At 41.8% G+C, this 24832-nt stretch overlaps 1 protein-coding gene across 1 annotated transcript in view; it reads right to left on the reverse strand.

Moving 5' to 3' along the window:
* Window positions 1-608: 608 nt before the first annotated feature.
* Window positions 609-24832, reverse strand: part of EIF2S2 (eukaryotic translation initiation factor 2 subunit beta) — a 28913-nt gene continuing 4689 nt past the window's right edge. The window contains exons 2-9 of the mRNA XM_083147692.1: window positions 18126-18306; window positions 15101-15201; window positions 5600-5732; window positions 5032-5132; window positions 4744-4892; window positions 4603-4659; window positions 2902-2987; window positions 609-1100 (exon numbers count right to left, since the gene is read on the reverse strand). Of these exons, the coding sequence (XP_083003818.1) occupies window positions 925-1100; window positions 2902-2987; window positions 4603-4659; window positions 4744-4892; window positions 5032-5132; window positions 5600-5732; window positions 15101-15201; window positions 18126-18306 (984 nt within the window). The 3' untranslated portion in view covers window positions 609-924. The remainder of the gene's footprint in view (window positions 1101-2901; window positions 2988-4602; window positions 4660-4743; window positions 4893-5031; window positions 5133-5599; window positions 5733-15100; window positions 15202-18125; window positions 18307-24832) is intronic.

Below are 24832 nucleotides of genomic sequence, written 5' to 3' on the forward strand. Positions count from 1 at the left end.
AACAAGGCTTGAAAAATGCACTGATACACTAAAGAATATAAGCGAAAACTAGAGAAAAGAAAATAAAAAAAATTACAACAGTGAATGAGAACCCCCTTTTAAAGTAATCTGCCTACTGAATATACTGTTCCAAATCTGAATATATGCAAGGAAAATATAAAATAAGTAATGTTCTAAATTCTGACAATTTTACAGCTATTTTTGAACATTTTCAATAAGTATTAAATATACTATATTGATTTTTTTTATTCAAAAAAAGGTATTCAAAGACGATTCTAGGATCATTGCATCGTAAACACCTTAGAAATTCATTGGGTGTATGACGGACTACAGAATATTAGTTTTAAAAAGTGTATCTGCCCAGTGTAGGCAGCTCTATAATAGGTGACCTTAAACCGTGTCCCAACTAACTCATTGGCAACTGGACCTCCAAGTTGTGGTCTCTGAAGTATATTTTAAACCAGTCTGCAACAAAAAGTATAAGTGTGGCAAATTTTTATCTGGAATTGGTTAAGAAAAATAATAAAGCTGCCCTAAAACTACAATCATGGTGACAATACACAGAACAGATGTTCCTAGTGAATAAAAAATGATATGGGATTATTCAGTGAATGTTATAATAACTTTAATGTATCTTGCATTTTACAGAAGTCTGGTTAAAAATGCATATTCTTCCCCTTTTTCCTCAAAAAAGCTGGTAAAACAATTTCTGTGAGCAGTGCATTTATTGAATGATCAGCTTCACTGACGAATTTTAGCAATTCCTCGCGCAAGACAAAGAAAAATAAAATTAAGCCAAGATTTTCTCTCGCGCAGTCTCACGACATTCCTTACAATATAAAGAGTACCCACTCCCTGACTGTCAGGCCGTGCCCCAGTATCCACAGATAGCATTGGTAAAATCCGACCAGATGCACAGACCGGCTAGTTGGCTTTGGCCCGGAGCTGTGCTCTCTTGCCCGTGACTGCCTGGAATCCAGTTTTGATGCTAGCCACAGAACAACGAGAATGGCAGGTCTCACACTGCAGGAAATATAACCTGGTGTCCTTCTGCAGGATTGTGTCTGGTGATCGACAGGTGTGGCAGGTCACATACTCCTCTGCAAGACAATTAAGGAAATTTTACTTCGCTAGAAACCATTCACAAATATATACCTAAACACCTTGCATTTACTACAATGATTAGATCTGCAGTGAGCTTCCCACATTGGGAAAAACCATTTCACAGAAAGTTTTTACACTCATTAGAGGGATAGGATACACCATTAAGTCAGCAAAGTTGTTGTGTACCAGGTTAATTCTAGCATAGCGGACAGTACACTGATTATGACAATAAAACATAATTCCAGGCAAAGGAATAACCTTAAGTGGGACTATTAAAAAAACAAACCTAAGAGCTAAAAAAGTTTCCGTTGGCAAAAAACAAAAAAGTCAATTCTAAAAGTTTCAGAAAAATAAATGGTTTCATAAGCTAACGGGGCTAGCATGGGCCATAAAGCTCCACCTGCGGTCTACTAAATACTGAAGAAAAAAAAAAGACTTCTGGACCAATTATTTAAAATCTGAAACCATTGGTTCATCATAAAAGGGTTTCTGTATGCAGTTGAGTAGGCCAAAGACAGTTTCTCAGTGTGTGGGGTTTAATTTTTAAGCTGCTGCTAAGAAAATTACCCACACATGCCACAGGCTATGTCAGAACGGATTCAGTATTAAATCCCGGCGGTCGGGACCCCGGCATTCACGCTGCGCTCGCCACGCAGCGGGCCCGGTGCCGGTGCCTCGCTACGCTCGGGACACACTAATTCATTCTCCCTCCGGAGGTGTCGTGGACACCCCCGGAGGGAGAAAGTGTCGGGATTACGGCGATCGGGATTCCAGCGTCGGGATTCTGAATGCCGGGGATTTACACTGCATCCCGTCAGAACTAACTTAGAAGAAAAGACCGGGCGGCCGCTCAGCCAATCAGCGGCCGCCCAGTCTTTTGAATAAGATTTTTCTATTCTCCCGCCGCGCCGACAGTCTCTGCTCTGCGACGCCTGCAGTCCCCGCCTGCACTACCTCCGCAGGAAGCCGTCAATGCGGGGGGCGCTGCTAGTAAGACAGGGGGGCGCTGCGGGGGACACAGAGTTGGCAGTAACAGAGCCGGGCAGGAAAAGCTGTCAGCGCTGGGGAAATAAAGCCCATACAATGAATGGGCGGCCTGTGATTGGCTGAGCGATCTCTCAGCCAATCACAGGCTGCCCATTCATTGTATGGGCTTTTTTTTCCTGCACTGACAGCCCCCGCCTCCCCCTGCCCGGCTCTGTCACTGTCCCCCGCAGCGTCCCCTGCATGCTGCCTTAGCAGCGCCCCCCACAAGCAGCCCCCACCCCCACCCTGCTCCCCGGGTTTACAGGTGATAAATCGAGACGATTTATCACATGTAAAAAATGGCACATCAAGTGCCAATCTTATCAAGCTCCCCCGGGGAGCTGCCGGGGAAGCTCAGAGGCAAGTCGGGGGCGACTTGTCCTCAGGACAAGTGGCCCTAGTGTATGGGGGCCTTTAAAGTTGCGACCCCATGGTGAGATGGGCGGGACCCACTGGGGGTCAGGATCCATAGTACTACTGCCATAAAGTATAAACCAGAAGTATATATAGGTGCATAGACTACATTACAAACGGGGACATAAGTGCTCGGATACTTATCTTCATGTTTCAGGGAAGTGCACATTACCTTTTACACTTTTATTTTTTAAGTTGAGATCCTTTTTCCACAATGCTAAAATCACAGTGATAAAACCAGTCCATCAGGATAGCTAGCACAAGATTACTTTATTACCTAATGGAGTGATGGGACTAAGAGGAAACCAGCACTAAGATGCATTAAAATACTTTACAACATAGTATAGAGCCACTTACTTATATATCTTCTCAAGACATTCTCTATCTGTTTCTGCTGGAAACGACCCTTGATAACTAGTTGGTTGTTACCATCTATGGAGCCACTGTAATTAGGAGAAAGACCAAATTAGTGTTTCTAAAAATAATTGAAAAAAAAAAAAAAAATAGAAGCTGCCAACACAACTTCACCTAGGTTGTTTGTGCGTAAGGAATCATTTTCTTGATGCAGGTTTACTTTCATTACAGCATGTACTAGGCTGGAGATCAAGATAGGTTAAATAGTTTCTTTAGACATTTCTTATAGTACACAAGATGCTTTGCGTGCTGACAACCATTGCTTAGTCAGCTGCGCATTCCACCATACTGCAGTACCTATGCCAGACAGACAGATGCATCTTGGGATTAGCCTACGTAAAGATGCTAAGGAAGAGATGAACGTATGCCTATTTGTAGAGTGCACAAAGTATGGGCTAAGCACAGCCATACACATTGATGGCATCTAGACACAACCAAAGAAGAATTTGGTTGAACAAGCCACTCACACAGGCATTATTACTTCCCAGGCAGGCCTGAACAGTAGCACATACACTTTTTAGAGGTGAATTGTTTGCACTGTATATAGGGCAGGAGCAAGTGCTTACTGATGTACAGATTGCAAACCAAGCACACAAGCTACTCAGATATGTACAAACCTGAAAAATCACAGAATAAAAGCATTCTCGGGCAACGTATGCCTGATTTACTTCCAACTCTGCATCTAGCCTAAAGTGTTACAGTAAAGGGCAAACTCTGTCCTGGCCTATGAGTATCAGAGTTTGTTTTCCACGAAGATAAAAAAAAAATTTAAATGAAGGAGGTGGGGGTTTATAGACACACGGTTTCAGTAACAGGTGACAGTTTTCACATGCACCTCTATGGGTAATCTTGCGATGTAAGCACTGCCAGGCACCAAATTATATTCCAGACAATCATTTTTATTACTCTTTCTAATCCATATTGTTGAAAGGTTCACTAGCTTTAAGAGTTTAAATTTACTGTCATGTTGTATCTTCAACTATTTACAGTCCTATATTGGTGTTGTGTTCCACAACACCTTCAAGTTCTGTCAGTTCTTGTGGATATTAAAAACCTGTTAATTGCACAGGCAAAACCTTGAATGTCGGTATTCCTTTTTATTGGATAAAACCTTCCTGCCATGAACTTCAAGAGTTACTTCGTAACCATTGTTGTCACTCCTAAATGCAAAGTTCACATTGTCAACAAAAAAAAAAAATGGTTAAACTCCGAAGGCATATCAGAAAGTATGTAACGAGGCATACACATGGGGCAACTGAAGCTCTATGCTAAGCAATGTAGCACAGCACAGATTGCTCAGCACACATGTGATGCACCAGCAATGTGTGCTGAGCGTTCTGTGCAGACCAGTTCTCACCATGAGAACACTGGCGATCTGACTAGATTTATACTGCATGCAGTATAGGTCTAGTCAGGCGATAACGACACGCGGGACCGTTGCTGGAGGGATACACACTGAGCGATCCATGCTTAAATTCTAAGCAATCGAGACAGATGTGTCCCATGAAGGTCCCGTCATTTACAGTTATCTGGATTATTAGTTTTACGCCACAATCACCAGGTTACATGAACACTTAGAATTAACATCAGTATGATTTTTTAAATGTCAGTGCCATGAATATTTATTGTTCTGAAGAAACATACCTTGTACCCAATTCAGCTAATAAGAAAGCCAAGAGATGTTTGGGCTGACGATGTAATCTGAAATCACATTAAAATACACTGTATAAAAAAAATCTATTACAGAAAGACAATTTTAGGTCAACTCCACAAGGACGTACTCACAGTTTGCAAATATCTGTGAAGTTCACAAAAGAGGTTTTCTTTGTACCAACTCGGACAACTTGAGGAGGCTTCATGACAAATTTTCTTTTCTCCCCAGCAACCATGTCTGGATTTTTTTCCCGCATTATGTTAAAAACTCTGTTTAGCAGCTAAAACAAAATAGAAATGAATCATTGTATATAATAGAAAAAAATTGGAACAAAGTTAATGCGCCCTAAAGGCCAATAAAGGAGATATAGATATATATATATATAAGTTGCCTATCAATACAATGATTTCCGTTCTCACCTCATCATATGTGTAGTCCCTTTCTGAGCCAGCCCATGCAGGTCCAGGCTGAGAACTAAATGATATACCATCCTCCATCTTATTGTCGTCTTCTTCAATAGCTGCAAGAAGTGAACAGTTTAGGCTATGTGCACAAAAAACACTTCAGTAGAAGGCATCTGAAAGGATCTTCCCAGATGCATTCCTCTAAGCTGTTTAACACACAGTACAGCTTTCCTGGTATATTAACAAAACATTGTTTCAATGCAATGGATCACACTTTTCTTATTCTTCTGAACTCTACAGACATGACAATTATGCATGGTAAGTACTACCAGTTACAGGTCTACAGATGGAGCCAGGCTCATCTAGCCGGGGCCCTGGCGTGCCATTCGTGAAGGCCCGCAAGTAATGTGGCACGCATGCATTTAAGATGCTTGCTGCATTCTCAGCAATGGACGCTGGTGCGTCCTCGTGCGCCAGCCACCAGAAATGCCTCACTGGCGCAGCAATAAGAACAGCTGCATCTGCATAAACCCTTACCTGTTGTTGCTAGTGTCCACACAAACATCTCTCAGATAACACTTACCCTCCACTTTATCATTGATATCATCCTCTGGGAAGTTAACCTTCTTCTTTTTCTTCTTCTTTGTCAGTGTGAGTTCCAAATCATCGTCCTGGGATTCTGAGGCATCTTGGAAGTCACTTTCTATCTTTAGATTCTAGAAAGTAAAAAGAGCAGGAGATAGATCAGATAATATTAGCTGAGAATATTAAACAAGTAGTCTTGCAACGCTCTTGGCCAACATTATTTTGTGCTATTTGCCATAAAATCACCTAGCTCCCAGCATTCCCAGCTCTAATACCCGATGTGATTCCAGTGGTCCCTGCTGCATGTCAGAGAAATCACCACCTTCACAACACGTTAATACTTGCCAACAATAGGTTGATAAAACGCAAAAAAAAAAAAAATCAAGACACTACTCTCTCGCTCACAGATTCAAAGCGGTTGATAGAGACCCCCCTGGGGTCTGCATATTCATATAGGTAATAGATAAGAATTATCACAAAGCACATATGAGCTAATAAATTTTACAATAAGTTAAACAATGTGATTTGTAAGCTGATATTTAGCTTTTGCAGCGTTTGCTGAAACATTAGAAGTTACACCCAGGTTTGAGGAAGTACTGTATTTCCAGACAGTGGTCAACGGTCTGTAAATAACCACAAGAGGCAGTTAGAACCAGATTTCTGCCTATGTAAGGCATTAGGTACTTTCCAGACAAACAGCATTAGGGGGCAGGAATATGGGAGGACTAGGGTAATCCAGTTTACTGGAAGTCCACTCCTTTGTTACAAAATGGAAGTGCACGTCTGCTACGCAGATCATGTTTGAACCAATATTCTGGTTGAAGCCCAACCCCATTGAGGAGGGTCATAATGAATATGTATGAATTTCCTGTAAGACCCTACCCCTGAAGGGAGGGGCATGCTTTTGTTACTGTGTACAAATATGTGTCCATGCAAATAAACAATAGAATACTTGAAATTATGATCCAACTGTCTGGTATCTTATTCTTGTATTCTCCTGATCAGATCAGTAAAGGTAAGGTAAAGCAGAGGTGACTGAATATATCGAAGGTAATTATTTCACGCTATTATATGGGGGCTGCAAGTCCGGGATGGCAAACAAAGGGGGACATCTAATGGTCTCAGTTCTATGCTGGATATCGCAGGGAGACTCTGACAACCCCGGGTAAGCAAACAGAAGATTGGTTGCTTTACGATCACTGTTGCTTAGTCAGACCCTCTCTGTGCATCAGTCTAGCCACATTTATATAGAACAAATTATACATTTATGTCACCCTTTTTACGCCATTTTTAGTAACCCGAAATATTCAGATCACACATTTTTAACAATGCATTGTATTTTGAAATAGTTTTTTTGTGACAGTAGAAATGTTTCTTATACTGTTCTGTCTAAAGTAAATGTTGAATGAATGATGGACCACTATGGTTACCTTCACGGAACCAGCATGAAAGATTACACCCTGTGGTATCACTTTGGTAAAGTAAATCTGTAAAAATGTTTTGTGTTGTCTGACTGTCTGGAAAATATTAAGGTGAATAAGGTTCAGTGTCATCTAAAATGTCATGCTAAATTGTGCTGTGTGTACACAGTGTTATATTGAACCAATTAGGACACAGCCCTTATGGAATAGTGGTCTCTATGACCTATGTCACTACGTGGAACTTGTGTAAAGTGTAAAAATAGTATAGTCCTATGTTATAAGATAAAAGACTATTATAGAGAATCACAATTGCGGTAACAAGACCAAAGATTTTAAAACTACAGTTAATGTACAAAATGATGTGATCAGACAAACTGTCCTAGTATTGAGTTGTCATATTTGAAACAGAGGTTTTTGAAATGAATATTATGAGGTTTTTTTAATAGTGAATAAAGAAAGGAGACTTGCAAACTCACATTGTCACATTGTTCCATGTCACACCTTGTTCAGATTGTAAATGTAGTATTGTATTTTGGTTTGACAATTTTAGTGGGCATTATTTTAGGACAAAAATAACGGCTGGCATTAAAGAACCAGTATAAATTCAGTCAACTGTTCAGGTCACTGATAACACAAAGTAGTAGATTTTGTTATTATGGTTGGTTGCCATTTAGAGACAGAATTTGTGAAAAAGGTTGTAGGTCGCGTTTATTCTTGGTGTTTAAATGCATTCAAAATAGCAGCACTCTCACAGGTACTATTGGTCAAGGTCTCATTCATAGAGATAGATTGAGATGGTGGAAGGGGTTTGTTGATTTTCATACAGCAGCCTTAGGCCAGTATTCAATGAGAAAAATTCGCTGTGATTTCTGGAGAGTTTGTGCTTTTCACGCGGTGGAGAGAGGTTTTTTTTCTCCAAAGGCGAGCCACCCTATTCAATGTGAAATATTCTCCGTCTTTCTAAGTGATTCTCGCCGTCTCTCTCCGTGTAGAAATTCTCCATCTTTTGATGGAGAGCAGGAATGTGAACTTTTAAACTAAAAGGGTGTTTTTTTTAATTTTGGTGTCAAAAAAATCAGGTTTTTTTTTTTCTGTGAAGGGCCATGTTATTTTTATTCATGTGCCTATAGCACATGAATATATATTTAATTTAAAAAAAAATATTTTTTTACAATTTTTTTTTTTTTTTTACACAGTGCAGCCAGCAGGGGGCCGGAGCGCTCGAGCCGCTCATTAGATATTCATATATTCACTGCACCCGAAGCACGTTCGGGTACAGTGAATACTGGGTCCCCCGCTGGCTATAGGGGGGGCAGCCTGTGCTGCCTGGGTCCCGGGGAGCCCTGCTCCCCTCCCCATATCCCCTGCAGCAGCCAAGAGAGACTTTAATCTCTCTTGGCTGCTACGTCCCCCGGCTCCCTGACAGCTCCCTGCCGCGGACGCTCGTCCGCTGCAGGGGTTAAGACTCGCCGCGAGTGGCGGCGAGTCTTTAACACGTTGAATAGTGGGAGCAGGAGGCTCCGGAACACGGAGAGTGCATGGCGAGAGAAAAAATCTCTCGCCATGCACGGAGAACATTTCTCATTGAATACTGGCCTTAGACAGATCCATAACAAATCCGAAGCCAGTAATACACAGTTATACTTCCTTGCACAACATTACATCCTGCCTCGCCGCAAGTGGATAAGGCCACACTCATTGGATTTGATCAATCCATTGTAGAGGGAGCAGGAGCTTGAAGGGAGCGTTCCGATTGTCAGGTTGTTGCAGATAAAGAAAGGAAGGGGAGCCAGGTTATACACGGTTATTGGTTACAGGATTATTTGGGTAGTTGAGACTTACAGTATCACAACAAGTATAAGTACTTACAGTATTGTGATAAATGAACCCACCAGAGCACAATATTACTCAGTGTAGCGCAATCAGAACTCATACCACATACAAAAGACAGATATATTTCATAGAGGTTTCCTGTTACACAATCAAAAAGAGGAACTTCCCGAAGTTTCGAGATAACTTGTATTATTAAAAATATGAATATTTTTAAGTCCTAGAATTTAGTTAGAATAAGCTGTTATGTGTGTGTATATATATATATGTAGATTTTTGTTGAACACCAGCACTGTTTTTGCCTGTTACATTGCACATAACTAATATGTAGCGTTATGAGTATTGTAAGTGTAATTACAGATTTTTAAAGATTTAGAGGAAGTTGGAAAAAAGAAAAATATATATAAAAGAAGAAATATGTATATTAGAACAAAGCACCCGTATAAAATGTTGTTCAATTTTGGGACAGATTTTATAGTCTAAGAATCAGATAAACCCAAAAGGTAATGTTTTAGCACAGATAGATATTCAAGGAAAAGAACATCTTGACTAACCTTGTGGGAAGGTATGAAGACGCAGTAATCCATGTTGATGGAGCAGGTGTGTTGTTTCCACAAGGTATGATCTTCACACAGGGCAGAAACTACAGTCTCTTAGTAATACAATTATGTGTAATGTCTGTGTGTGAAATAGAAGTAGCAAACTAAATTGAGGAAGTACATTACAAGGTACTTGGGTGGGCGGACAGACACTCCTACTCCAGAAGAGTAAGCCAACCCCTTTACCTATCAATGATAAATGAACGCCCATACAAAGTTTAATTCCTCACATCATGTGACATCACGTCACAACATGTTGAAAGAAACCTATTAGGAGCTGATATTCTGCAATTTATGAACTCATCAAGGACAGGCATGAAATAAAAGTAATAGAAGTTGCTGTATTCTGTGCTTTTTTTGTTTTTTTTTCCTGCAGACTTTGCTGATACCATGCTGCCCGATTTGGAAGGAAAGAAAAAAAAAAATGAATATTGGATGTCAGCATGCAACTGCAATGTCCACTCACCACAGAACAAACAGCAGCCAGCAGCCATCAGCAAATAAGTCCAAGCCTTCCTGTGGTCTGGTGTCCTTGTGCAGTGCAGATCTCCACAGCAATACACCTGTTCTGTCCAGAAATATGAGGTCACCGGTTCTGGTGAAGCTCAATACAGACTGGTACAAGAGAAGTCATTGAAAGACTGCTAATAAACTGTCCCATTGTGCCTAAAATCGACACACCTTGCTGGATCAGATCCCACCACCAGGGGCCTGGTTTACGGTGAATGATTGGCCACTGCACTGTGCTCTATGCTTATCATCAAAGACTCACAAGAACTGTTAGCAAACAATACTGTTGTACATGATTAACTGAAGTGACTACACTGAAGCCATGTCACTGGTTCTCCAGGCTTGGAGACCCCTCTACACAGAAGACACCCAGCTTGTGATGATGACCTCCTGTTAAGCACAACAACTCAAGCCAAAATGCCATAAGGAAACAGTGTCCCTACTCAAGTTCCTGGAAGAGCAAGACTGCAGGGCATCGAAAGACAAATTACAGCCCTGCAAACACAAAGTCATATTCTTGGGCCACTGCATTTCTCAAGGCATCAGATACCTGACAGAAGAGAGGAATAAGCTCATACTGCAAGCCAAGGTACCAAAGACTGTTAAACAAATAAGGTCATTCCTAGGCCTGGTTGGCTATTGCAGGGACTGGATCCCTCTTGCATCCGTTTATATGCAAACCTTGTACGATGCTACAAAGAAGTCCATGCCCATCAGATGAAGAAATGTCTCAAGCGATTCAGCAACTAAAAGCAGCCATAGCTTCTTCACTGGCTCTAGGCTTTACAGACTATTCAAAATCCTTTCTCCTCTACTGTCATGAGGAAAAGGAACACGCACTGGGAGTCCTTACGCAGCTACTCCAGCAAGCCTGAAAATATTATCCAAGAAGCACCTGCGGCTGTATTAAAAGACATTGTTCTCAATCATGAACTGACTATACAAGTACCACATGTGGTAACTGAAATTCTGCAATAAGCCAGAACTAAGCACCTATCAGCAGCCAGACTTACCAAGTATGAAGTTCCATATTGAGTGCAACCAATGCGACAATAAAGAGATGCATCTTAACCCGCCAACAATTCTCGTGTGAACATCAAATGTTCAAAATGGGGGAGAATATTGGAACAAGCACCTTCTACAAGCACACCTTTATCTACAGCAGCCCAGAGAATGGAAGTAGATTCGGAAGAAGGTGGAGGTGAGAAGCGAATATTCATGTCATAAATTTTTCCCATGATTGACTTGCTTTGATGAAACAAGAGACTCAGACATTCCCATACGTCCATGACACCCCCATACCCAATGCTCATTATGAACGGTATGTTGATGGGTCCAGATATTATGAAGATGGCACACCCTACACTGACTATGATGTCACCACAGAGAGTGAGGTGGTGATTTCTAGAGCCTTACCAGTACAGCTGTCAGCATAAGCAGCAGAACGTGTGGCCCTCACTAAGGCATTGAAACATGCGAAGAACACAACAGCAAACCTTTATACAGATTCCAGATACAGCACGCTGACCTCATAAAAAAACTTTTCCAAGCATTGATGAAGTCATACAAAGTAACTATCATAAAGATACAAGCACACGCAGGGAACCAGACCAAAGAAAGCAATCTAGCAGATGCTGAAGCAAAGCAAGCTGCAATGACAAGTCCACAGAAAGAAAGAAGCAGTTACAGTACCAAAGAGCACAGAACTGCAGTATATGCCTGAACTACAAGTCCAAACTGACTACTCCAACATCTGCAAAGCTCAAAAGCTGAAAGTTAAGTTCAACGATGCAGTTTGCTAAAATGTTATTAAGGCCCAAACCTGATAAGGGTCTGAGGCTGTATTTTGTGCCTAGCAGCTACGATAAGTGACAGTAATATGGTAATGATAATGAAGATACCTGATTACGTTTATGATAAAGCAGAGAAGCCTCAGACATGGGCTGACTCAAATAGTACAGGCCCATTACCAAGTAGCAAAAATTAAAATTAAGAGATTGCTGGGTCTGTTCACTTTCCCCTTTTAATTCAAGATCCATGCATTACCACAGAAAAGGACCTTGGTATGTTTCTGAGTGCTGAAACTCTAAATCAAATGGTCTTTCGGGTCCAAACGGTCGTCCCACATGGGGTACCAAAAAAGAAAAACAAATTATACCCAACAATAGTGATATACTGTTTAAACGATAATTATTATCAATTAAAAGGAATATTGTCAGAAAATAGCGCATAGGGAGGGACAGTGAAGTCACCATAGACACTCCGTATCCTCAGTATGAGGTCCAAATTCACTGTCCAAATGTATTATTATTATGCATAAGAAAAGACAAATAAGATGGTCTACAAAGAATTGCAGACAAAAATAGCATGGGTGGTTAAACAAAACAGGCCCTGATAAGTTCTCCTTCCCTTTGGATGGAATCCACTGCGTTGGTCCCCTTCTGGCCAACCGGTTTCGATAGACTAGCTATCTTTTTCAAGGCATGGGATCCAAGCGTTGGAGTCCCATTAACTACTATAGAGTTGATAAATATTAGCATCACTGGGTATCTTTGTAACTCCTCACTAGCTAATAAGACTAGGTAGACATTCTGATAAGCAGAATGACCAAAAAGGATTATTTTTGTGTTAATGCCACAGATCAAAATTATTTGTAAATATTCAGATGGTACCGTGCAGCTAAAAAACAGATATGTGTTTGGCTGTACCAAGAGCATGTTATAATTACCAGTCTGATGTAAATTGAAGATACTATAGAGCAGCGGTTCTAAAAAAGTGGGTCCCGACTTTCTCAGCATGGGGTCATAACTCCCTATTGCTGCCCATCAGGCTGATTATTTTTCTAATCTCAGTCAGTGATTCAGGGAGTCTGGAACATCTGTTGAATTGTCTGTTATTCTAGACTCCTCCCATCACTCTGTGCCTCCACAAATGCTGCTGTGCATGTGCTGTCTGCCGACTACACATGTGATGTTATGACCTTCTGCAGTAACTTGATGGGGTCCAGTCATTATTTTTATTTCCTGATGGGATCCCAGAGAAAGATAGTTTGAGGAGCCCTGCTATAGAGGAACACAGCTAGAGTCAAGGATTTGAAGAAGCAGATTATTAAAGGGAATTCAGGATGGTTAATTTAGCTTAATCCAGCAACATGAATTACAGGAATTATGGGACATATAGTAGGTATAGCGATGTTTGCTTTAAATATTATAGAAATATTGTTACTTGCTTACAGTATGTCACTTTCAATATACTCATGTGTATGTTCTCTGTTTGCCAGAAGAAATGCAAATCAGCAATGACCAGATCGGTTTGGGAAACTCAGGAATGGTGGAGCACAGAAAGCAGAGAATCAGTCTGGCCTGATGGATGTGAGAGAATGGTCATCAGCCCTCTGAGACACAAGCAACAAGTGCAACATGTTTCAGAGAAATATCCACTATCACTATTAAGTTAGACTGTTTCTTCTGCAGTTAGGAAGATTTTACTGTATGATGTTCTCACCTATTCTGAGTATTCCTGGTCTAGGTAGTCCAGCTAAAACCATGTATGCAATATGTAGTTTGCGAATGAACATGACATCATGTTTAATTATTGTACAAAATGAGGGAATGATAGAGACCCCCCTGGGGTCTGCATATTCATATAGGTAATAGATAAGAATTATCACAAAGCACATATGAGCTAATAAATTTTACAATAAGTTAAACAATGTGATTTGTAAGCTGATATTTAGCTTTTGCAGCGTTTGCTGAAACATTAGAAGTTACACCCAGGTTTGAGGAAGTACTGTATTTCCAGACAGTGGTCAACGGTCTGTAAATAACCACAAGAGGCAGTTAGAACCAGATTTCTGCCTATGTAAGGCATTAGGTACTTTCCAGACAAACAGCATTAGGGGGCAGGAATATGGGAGGACTAGGGTAATCCAGTTTACTGGAAGTCCACTCCTTTGTTACAAAATGGAAGTGCACGTCTGCTACGCAGATCATGTTTGAACCAATATTCTGGTTGAAGCCCAACCCCATTGAGGAGGGTCATAATGAATATGTATGAATTTCCTGTAAGACCCTACCCCTGAAGGGAGGGGCATGCTTTTGTTACTGTGTACAAATATGTGTCCATGCAAATAAACGATAGAATACTTGAAATTATGATCCAACTGTCTGGTATCTTATTCTTGTATTCTCCTGATCAGATCAGTAAAGGTAAGGTAAAGCAGAGGTGACTGAATATATCGAAGGTAATTATTTCACGCTATTACGGTTTACAAACTTCTACAACTGCAATTGTACTGTACATGCACAGGACCCGTTCTCCATGCACGTTCACACTGTAACCCCAAGGGCTCTTTAGAACACACTATAAAGCTAACGTTTGCATAAAGTCTGTATGGCTATACATGTTATTTTATGCACCTGCAAGGGTCAAAAATTAGTATGGGAGACTTACACCTGCCTATGTAGTGTACATACAGATATATACAAAAACTAACATTTCAGCAATCACAATCAAAATGGGAATTGTTGCTGTGTCTCTAAGATAAGCAAACACTGATGTTATGATTAAGGAAGTGATTCAATAAACTAGGTTTTCCTCTGCAAAAGGTTAATTCAGACAGGTTCATAGAACAATTAACTCCAGTCTGCAGGATATATCCCTGAAGATTGCATTTTTCGTGGTCAGTTTAGATGTTAAAAGGGAACATTTCCCAAATCTATCAGATACTTTGGGGCCAGATGTAGTAAGCTTGAAAGGTGATAAACCACCAGCCAATCAGCTGCTGTCATGCTACAGGCTGTTTGAAAATCGACAGTTACTATCAATTGTATCACTTTGTAAGGCTAAAGGTACCCATACATGGTGAATTTGCACCATGCGATGCATGATCCCGCGGGCATCTCATCGCACAGTACAAAAAGTATGTGTTGTACATACTTTTTGTACTGCCCTCGCATTGCGCGCAAATCGCATGCATTGCGATCCAGCCCATAACAGCTGCAATCATCGCACCATATATGCACACCTTTAGTACATCGTCCATGGACTGCAACACTTATGGTTACCTGTATTTATTTATTTTTTATATAAGTCTTTCACAGATGCTGTGTTTTCTTATCTGTACAAACTTCCACATACCTTAACACCTTCCTCTGCTTCATCCAGGTCAAACTTTTTTGTTTTCTTTTTCTTCTTCTTTTGATTAAAGAAATTTAAGTCATCAAGGTCATCAGGTCCATCTAATAGAAAAGATGCAAACAGTTTTATAAATAGTAACAACCTACTTTAAATCAGACAAATTCAATTAATAATTTGATTTTGTGATACTCTTAAAACTGTCCATGTGGTACTGTAATTTGAAGGTTGCAATAGCCTTTAAACTCATTTCAATGGTTGGAAAGTAAAGAAAGATAAGCGAGGAATGAACATACTATTTCAACTGAAACGTACATAGATTTCATGCATCAATGGAAGCCACCACATATTACTAGAGTGCCTGAAAGTACTATACATAAAGTACCCAATACAAGTATGCGAAAATACTGGTTATATACCAAAGACATTATACGGCTTCTTCTGTATCAGCCACATACCAACAAGCAAGGGCACATATGGTAAGATTATGGCTACCTGTTTAAAACCCATAATCCCAAAATGTATATTTTCGAATTTATTAAACATTCTAATCTTATCCTACTGTATTTAATAAAATGCTAGTGTTGGGCATGCCGGTGGCCTCTAGATGGCACCTGAAAGAGCAATTCAAGTGTTGCACAGCTGCCGGTGCTGTCATTACTGTTATGTTATTCTGTCATTTTGATGGGCTGATAACTAGTGAGCCAATATTTATACAAATCAGGCCCAAGTTACAAAATGAAGTGACCTATGTATATGATAATAGGTATTTGGGTGTATTCAATTTAAAACCGCAGCAAAAATACCGGAGTATTCAATTGGCAGGTAATATTCCATGCTTGAATCCACAGCTGTACTGAACCATAGAGCCTGCATTAAAAACCCACAAAATTAGGTGGTGTGGGAACAATTCCATTGTTTACATAGAATCATTGGGTTTCCACTTTGCATTCCGATTGGTTGGAGTGGAGAAAAGGGCTATTAGAATAGCCTTTCCCCACAGCACAGGAAATTTTGCTAGCAATTAGCCAGCTATTTAGCCGAAAACCCTTGTATTCACTTCAAATCTTTTTTTTTTTTGGTATATTCATAAAAGATTAGAAATACATGTGGAACGATAAAAACTGTCATTTTATACAAAGATGCAAACAGAAGAAAAGAAAAGTACTCTTTTTTTGGGGGCACGCTTGAATTTTAAAACTTAACGTTTAATTATCAATTCACAGGACACTGAGGAAGCGGGACCTCCGCGAAACAGCTGTCTATCCCACACCTAGCTTACACCTCTAACCATTGACTCCTCACCATCGTTTTCAGGCCTTGAGAAAGGAGATCCTGAGATTCTTTTTCCGCAGACTGACACTCTTTTTGGTCACAATCCGGCAGGAATTAGAGTGGTGGTAAGACCCCTATTAAGGGGCTGATTTCAACAAAAGTATTTTTTTGATTACTATCCACTGTATATTCCTACCTGCATAATATGCCATGTATCAAAATTAAGCTTTGGAAATTATACTATAAAACCCAGTGATTTATTGATACATATTATCTGTGACTCTTCTGCTAAAAAATCTCTAGGAATAGCTTTGAAGATAAATCACCTATATGAATGAATTTAGATATCACTGTTTATCTTTCAGCGAGAGAGATTATTGAATGTCATTTATTAGACTGTTGATATATTGTGCAAACCTAAGGAATTTATACAGCTGAAAATTGATATATATATATGTACATAACTCAGTGGAATTTAGATATTACTTGTTCCTCTTTTTGAGAGAGATTATCGAAAGTCATTTCTTAGACTATTGATTTATCAGTGAAAAATTTTTTTTTACTTTTTGCTTATTGTCTTTTCTTCTCATCTGTGGGGACTTTTTCAAGTTACACTCAAAGGCAAAGTGCACCGCTCATCGCCCACCAATACTGAAAAGCAAGTGGGAGAAAGCAGCGTGCACATATACCCAAGAGTGCAAACAATCTGCTCTTAAAACTATACACTTTCAGGGCAGAAACCTCACTGATTGAGGGTAGACCTCTCTGCAAGGGCATTGCCAACCAGGGAGTCACCCACTCTAACATTGAGATACTCCATACCCTTACTTTTTCACACCCAAATCTGCAACTGTCACACGGACAGACTCGCTCAATTGTAAGGACTGGTTGAGCCAGCCCGGTGAGAGCAATCAGCAGCAGTCACCGTGGTAACAAACAAACTGCAGGGGTGTACTGACACCAGTTTGTCTACCTCTTCTTCTCTCTTTTTTCTCACAATATATATATACTCACTATGGGCTGTATGAAAAAGACTCTCTCAAGAAAAACTGTTTGATTTTTGAATTCTATGTTAGTAGAAGGGACTTTCGCCCTTATCCTTTCTAAATAATAGCAAGAGAATAGGCCTGATTAAGCATCTACAAACTAACGATTACAGGTGTATTTTTAGTAAAAATATTCGCGGTCCACTTCATATATTGTGGTACCTCCTTTTTGTGTGATTGGCAGCTTCCAATCAGAATTTTTCTCTAGATTGGTAAATAAACTTTCTGATCAAGACCAATTCACAATTATTATAGAACTCCCATAAAATAGAGTTCTCAGCAATTTATATGTTTAATGTGTGTTCGTCCTGTCATGTCATCAAATAAACTTTTTTAATGAATTGATAATTAAACGTTAAGTTTTAAAATTCAAGCGTGCCCCCCAAAAAAAGAGAGTACTTTCCTTCTGTTTGCATCTTATATTACTCTCAGGGGAGCACCTCCACAGCGTCTATTAGTGCAGAGGCACTTGATACATAAAAATAGTGGATCATCACATACATCACACATATTATACTTCAAACTACATGTGGTACTGGTGCACAGGTTAACAATCCCAATATCCCCTTCCCCATACTGAAACATTTTATACAAAGAGTAAGGGAAATGTGTCTTAATAGGTTAATGTTCATAACTGTCACCAGTCAACACACTGTCAAACACAATTAACGTAAATGAAGGCCACTAAATCATGAAGTACTCTGCACCTTTTTTCCTAAAAGATTCATCTTCAAAATCAACATCCTTGTCTTCCACTGGTTCTGGTTCCACCTCTTTAGTTTCAGGAACCTGAGTCTCCTCCACTTGCTGTTCTCCCCCTTCTTCATCAAGCATGAAAGGCTTCTTCTTCTTCTTTTTCTTCCTGGACATGGTAGGGTCAAAAATCATCTACAAAAAAAAAAAAAAATATATATATATATATTTATTTATAATTGGGCAATTTAACCACCTAACTTGGAAAGAACAGTTTGCACGAATTTGATCCAATGCTCACCCATAATGCATTTTGGTTATACACTAATAAGAAACCTCAGACAGCATTATACAATATGAATTTTACACAGTAGCGAACCCAAAGATTGATTTATTTATTAAATAAACAAATAAAAATAAAAAGATAACTCCATTTATGATCTCTAGACCTCCAGATTCCCTGATAGATTGTTCGCAATATGACAATCAGTGACATGTACCATCTGCGCTGTACAGCAGGTGCAACACCAGGATCTATATACCACACTGTATTTTCATATCATGGATGATTAGATCATGCATTTTTTCTATTCAGGCTGCTTCCGTTCAGTCAGAAAATTACACTCTACTATAAGTTTTCATGTGAAATGCTAAATGAACTGTAGATTATAATTAGCAATTTCATGCAGATCATATCTTCATTGTTATGTTCTAAGATTGTATTCCTGAGGTTTAACCTCAGTAATAGTGAGCATTTGTACATAAATTGCTACACAATAGACCAGGGGTAGGGGAACATCACCCTTTACCCCAAAATATATTTAGTTACGCCGACGTTACCCCCTTGATTTGAAAGGAAGGAAATCATATAATTGTAATACACCAGGGCTTGACAAACTCGAGTCGAAGGAAATTTTGAGTACCTGGAGTCGGAGGTCGGCAAATAATGCACCGACTCCGACAATTATAATTAATGACTTCTCTACTTTAAGAATAAAGACCAATGCATGCAGTGTAAGAATAAAGACCAATGCATGCAGTGCCTCATGTAACCGCAAAACGAACACATTAAGTGACCGTGAAAAAGCATGCTTTTCATGTGCTTCACTATATGGCACGCAACGCACAATTCAAAGCACCAATACTTATAAATGTATTCTCCCTTGTAGTTTACAACTTATTTTCAACGTTCAATAAGGTTTTCAATACCTCGTTGGTAGAAATCACCTGGTGTAGACTCGAAAAATTCATTCAACCAAGCTCTCCCACCATACGCACAACATCTTTTTACGCGGATGAAGATCTTGTTTCATGCGCGGGGTCGTTTGTTTACCTTGGCTAAGCCATTCCTTACGCTGGTTCATATTGATGTACAGGCGCCATTTTTCGTCGCCAGTAACGATTCGGTAAAGAAATCGTTCCTTGTGTCCATGCATTGAACGGTGACAAGCAAGCAAACCAGCGGAGATTGTGGCTTGTTGATTTTTGTTGTCGTCACAAAGCATGCGGAACTCATGCTGCACACTTCTGAACCTTTCCTATTGTTTTTGTTCCCAAAACAACCAAATAATGTGGTTTTTATCTTTGAACTGGTAAAGTTAATGTTCCTGATGTTTATGCCTACTGCTACTATCCAGCCATTTAACCAATTAATAAAAAAAATAATAAAACTTTGTTTTCATTGTGTTTGTCCTCTGCTTAAACTGTTCAATACAGTAGACTGTTGGCTTCCCAGCCTCTAGTTTCTGTAGTAATAATATGTATGTTGCCTTTCTTTCCTTCAAGGAATGTATCAAATACATTCGCATATTAATACAGAGGAGTCGGAGTCGACGTCAGAAGTACGAGGAGTCGGACTCCACAGCCCTGCACGCAGTAATGGTTATTACATATTATCCCACATAAGAGAAGCTTACCTACATGCTCATTGCTATGGGTTTGTTTTGATACTTGACAAGTGGAGGTGCGACTGCGGGGCCGGGGAAAAGACCTGCATCCCGATGGGGGACTTTGGCAGTTGGTTAAGGGGGCTATGCCCCTGCATGTGAAGTAGGTAGCCAGTTGTCTGACAGGAGGGGGAGGCGGGGGTCAGGAAATGCGGGCCACCGGTAGTGTTCACTCTAGGAGATTTTTAGGGCAGGGTGCTGACCCCCCCCCCCCCCCAAATCACCAAGCAGGCACATTATTAAAAAAAAACAAAAAAAAAAACACCTCCCCTGTTGTCTGGAAGCACAGGGTACTTATATCCAACAGTTAATGTGCACAATTATTTGAACTATGGGCACACAGACATAAAATGTATCATATACAATGGGCCACTATACATGTATATTGGGCTCGCTCACCAACATAGAAGGCAGTCTCTCACCATGAGTCCTCACTGCTGTGGCTCCTTCCTCTGCCCTTACCCTCGCCACTGTATAACTAAAAGGCTCCCCTCTCAGATACATGCAGCTTTCAGCTCCTTGGTTGCTGAGCAGCATGTCCGCACGTAAGGGGGCAGGACACGTTTAGAAATTTAAATTCCAGGCAGGGCGCTGCACCCTGCAAAAGATGCTTAGCGGGAACACTGGGGCGACTGGTGTGACAGGAGGGGGGAGACAGGTCAGGAGCTGCTGGCAGGCTGGTGTGACCGGAGGGGGGGGGGGAGACTGATCAGGAGCTGCTGGCAGGCTGGTGTGACCGGAGGGGGGAGACTGTGCCAGGCTGCACTGCCACTAGTGTGACCGGAGGGGGGAGACTGTGCCAGGCTGCACTGCCACTAGTGTGACAGGAGGGGATGGCGGGGATCATGCACCGTGCTACCGCTGCTTTGACAGGAGGGGTCAGGAACTGTTGGCAGGCTGGCGTGACAGGAGGGGGAAACTGTGCCTGACCGTGCTGCCGCAGTTGACAGGAGGGGGAGGCGGGGGTCAGGAAGTGCTGGCAGGCTGGTGTGACAGGAGGGGGAGAAAGGGGTCGGGCACCGCGGCCACAGATCTGAAGAGATTCTGCTTCCACCCTCCTTGCAAAAAAATCTGTCGCCAGGAAGCAGAATCTGGTCGCTGTGGCTTTGTCAAGCCCTGTAATACACACTGTACCCCCAGAAATTGATATATCCTGCTAGTATGGTACAAAGCCTGGCAGCAATTGATGAGGAGTAGTAGGTATGGCTCTGTGTGTGGTACAAAATTTGTACCACACACAGCCATACATGATAATCATCATAATCATCATCAGTGGCTGCCAGGCTGTGTGTGGTATAGCCATTGATAATGTCACGTTCAAATCCCTTTCTCGGAGTCCATCCTGGTGACACAGCTCAACCAATGGATGTAGGAGGGTCCGCAGGAGCAAGGCACCTATGCTGACTTCTTTTGAGAGGCAGGCTCCGCCCTTCTGCATCAAACAAATTCCTCAGTTCAACTTCTAAAGCACACTACGATACATTACTCAGTACAATGCCTGAACATATTAATATGCACAATCAAATAACCATATAATATGACAACACATGAAACGGTATAAACTTACTGAGCGTAAGGGAGGGATCACTGTGTCACCAGGATGGACTCATAAAAAGGGATTTGAACGGTAAGTTCTTACAAAAATCCCCTTTTCTCTTTAGTCCATCCTGGTGACACAGCTCAACTATGGAATGTTCAAGAGCCGGTCCTTTGGAAGGGTATGCCCAGGCTTACAGTTCTCAACACTTCTTGCCCAAATGAAGCGTCCTCCGACCCGAACTCATGGAACCTATAGAATTTGGTAAAGGTATGAACAGAGGACCAGGTAGCAGCCCTGCACAAATGCTCTGCTGTAACTCCATGACGCACAGCCCAAGAGGAAACAACTGACCTAGTCATATGGGCATTTATCCGTAAAGGAATAGGTCTACCTACCTTAGTGTAGGCAAAGGCAATTACTGACCTTAACCATCTGGCAATGGTCTGCTTAGAAGCCGGCCACCCTCTCGTATGTACGGCATATAGTACCAAAAGCAAATCAGTTTTGCAAAAATAATTTTCAAAGTATATGTGCAAAGCGCAAACAAGGATCAGTTTCTTCAATTTGTCCATATTTCTGGCCTCCGAGGGAGGGCAAAACACTCGGAGCACGATTTCCTGGTTTAAATGAAAACTTGACAGTACCTTTGGTAGAAACTTAGGCATAGCCCGTCCTCATGGAAAATTAGAAACGGAGACTTGCAAGACAAGGCCCCATATTCTGAAACGTGCCTAGCCGAAGCTATAGCCAACAAAAAGGTAAGTTTCCAAAACAGAAAGTTAAGATCAGCCGACCTTAAAGGATCAAAAGGAGACTTTTGTAACACTAACAAAAACAGGACAGGTCCCAAGGCGCCACAGGATGCCTATATGGGGGTTTAAGTCAGATGACTCCCTGTAAAAAAAGTCTGTACTTCAGGCAACATGGCTACCCTTTTCTGAAAGTAAATGGATAAGGCCGACAACTGTACCTTTAAACACTGCAGGCTAAGCCCTCCCGAAAATCCATCTTGGAGAAATTCTAACAGTCTAGAGACTTTGAACCTAGAAGTGTGTAACTTCTGACGCTCATACCACCTGATATAGATTTTCCAGACACAATGGTAATTTGCAGCTGAAACAGGCTTGCGAGCCCTGAGCATGGTCTGTATAACCGCTTCCGAAAAACCCTTCTTCCTTAGTAGGGAGATTTCAAAAGCCAGGCCTTCAAATTTAGACGCGCTAGGTCCAGGTTTAGAAAAGGTCCTTGTTTGAGTAGGTCTGGTCTAAGAGGAAGACACCAAGAGTCCGTCGACAACCTCAGTCTGAATACCACGACCTCCTGGGCCAGTTCGGTGCAATCAGAATGACTTGTACCTCCTGCGTCCTCACTCTTCAGGACCCACTGAATCATAGGGAACGGAGGGAACACGTAGGCTAGGTTGAAACGCCACGGAACTGTCATGGCATCCACTGCCCACACGTTCGGATCTCTGGTCCAAGAACAGAACCTGGGGACCCCCTGAGATTTATTCTGTAACCCTGTGAAATGATGGAAGGAACCCAAGGGTCCGTGGTGGAGATGTTTCACTGGTCCCGAAACTGCAGGAGGCGACCCCCCACCTCTGAACCCAAAACGGGGAGTCTCCGCCCCGTCATGTGGAGGACTTATCCTTGCTTTTCGACGGGTACTTCTTTGCAAAGGCCCTAAAACGGGATCTGGGTGCCCTTCCCTGGCTGGAAACTTTCCTCTTCCTGCCTGTCCTTTGTTAGACGCACACCCTCGAAATGAGGAACGAAAGGACGGCTTATGCCCCTTTCAGACCGCACTTTTAAAACGGTAAATTGCCGTTTTTTTACCGTTTTAAAACGGTAATGTGTGCGGTCTGAAAGGTCCAGTCCCACTTAACCGGTTAGAAAATGCCGTTTTTTCTAACCGGTTAAAATGCAGGGTCCTACCCGTTTCTGAACCGGTATTTTAGCGCAAAAATCGGCTCAGAAACGGTATTTAGGACCCAGCCAATGAGCTGGGTCCTGAATTCAGCACAGTGAATACTTAATGAGCGCTCATTAAGTATTCACAGCACTGGAGCCCCCCCCCGCGCGTGTCGACACCCCCCGTGCGCGTGTCGACGGCCCCCCCGCGCGTGTCGACGCCCCCGCGTGTCGACCCCCCGCGCGTGTCGGCGCCCCCCCCCCCCCCCCGTGTCGACTTACCCCGTGCCGGTATCTCCGTTGTGGTTCCCGGCACTGCAGCTCAGTATGCTCGGAAAGCACTTATGAAAAAAGTGTCTTTCAGAAAATGGCTGCCCCCTATACGGAAGACAGTTTTTTTAAACAGGGTTTCCTATGGGGCAGCCATTTTCTGGAAGACACTTTTTTCATAAGTGCTTTCCGAGCATACTGAGCTGCAGTCCACAACGGAGGTACCGGCACGGGGTAAGTCGACACGGGGGGGGGGGGCGCCGACACGCGGGGTGGGGTGGGGGGGCGTCGACATGCGCGGGGGGCGTCGACATGCTCTCGGTCGACACGCGAGGGGGGGGGGGAGCTGCACGGAGGGGAGGGCTGAAGGCTGCACTGGCTTTGACCCTGTATTTGGAAAGTTTCCAAAAACGGGTCTGCCAGTGTCAAAAAATCGGCACTTAAACGGTAATATACCGTTTAAGTGCTGCGGTGTGAAAGGGGTTTTATCTGGCAGACCCGTTTTTGGAAACGTTTCCAAATACAGGGTCAAAGCCAGTTATGCGGTCTGAAAGCAGCATAAAAAGCCCCAAACCTGGACACTGAATGTTTTGATGTGGTGGGAAGGACTACGCTGGCCGTGGGAACACTATGCTGAATCTGACAGGGATGCTGACCGCGGGAACACTATGCTACTTCTGACAGGGGCGCTGACTAACTACGCTAAGTGGCTGCGGGAACACTACTCTACTTCTGACCGACTACGCTAACTACACTGGCCGTGCAAACACTACACTGATTCTGACAGGGACGCTACACTAACTATGTAACGGTGCCGTGCTATTACACAAGTACCAAAATAAATACTATTGACCTGGTCTAAAATATTGCATTCGCTCTGACTGTGAATCACATTCTGAAGAGCATAAGCTAAAAAATGATCCAGCAACATGGGCCTTAGTACACCAAGATCCAGTCCAATTTAGACACCTACTTAGGTGAACAAATCACACATTGATGCCTTCGCTCAAGCCGTCCCAGCATGATAGAGCTGTACAAGTATCAGATATATA

This window comes from Crinia signifera, chromosome 6 (assembly GCF_055691185.1).
Source record: "Crinia signifera chromosome 6, ASM5569118v1, whole genome shotgun sequence".
In the NCBI taxonomy this organism is placed as follows: Eukaryota; Metazoa; Chordata; class Amphibia; order Anura; family Myobatrachidae; genus Crinia; species Crinia signifera.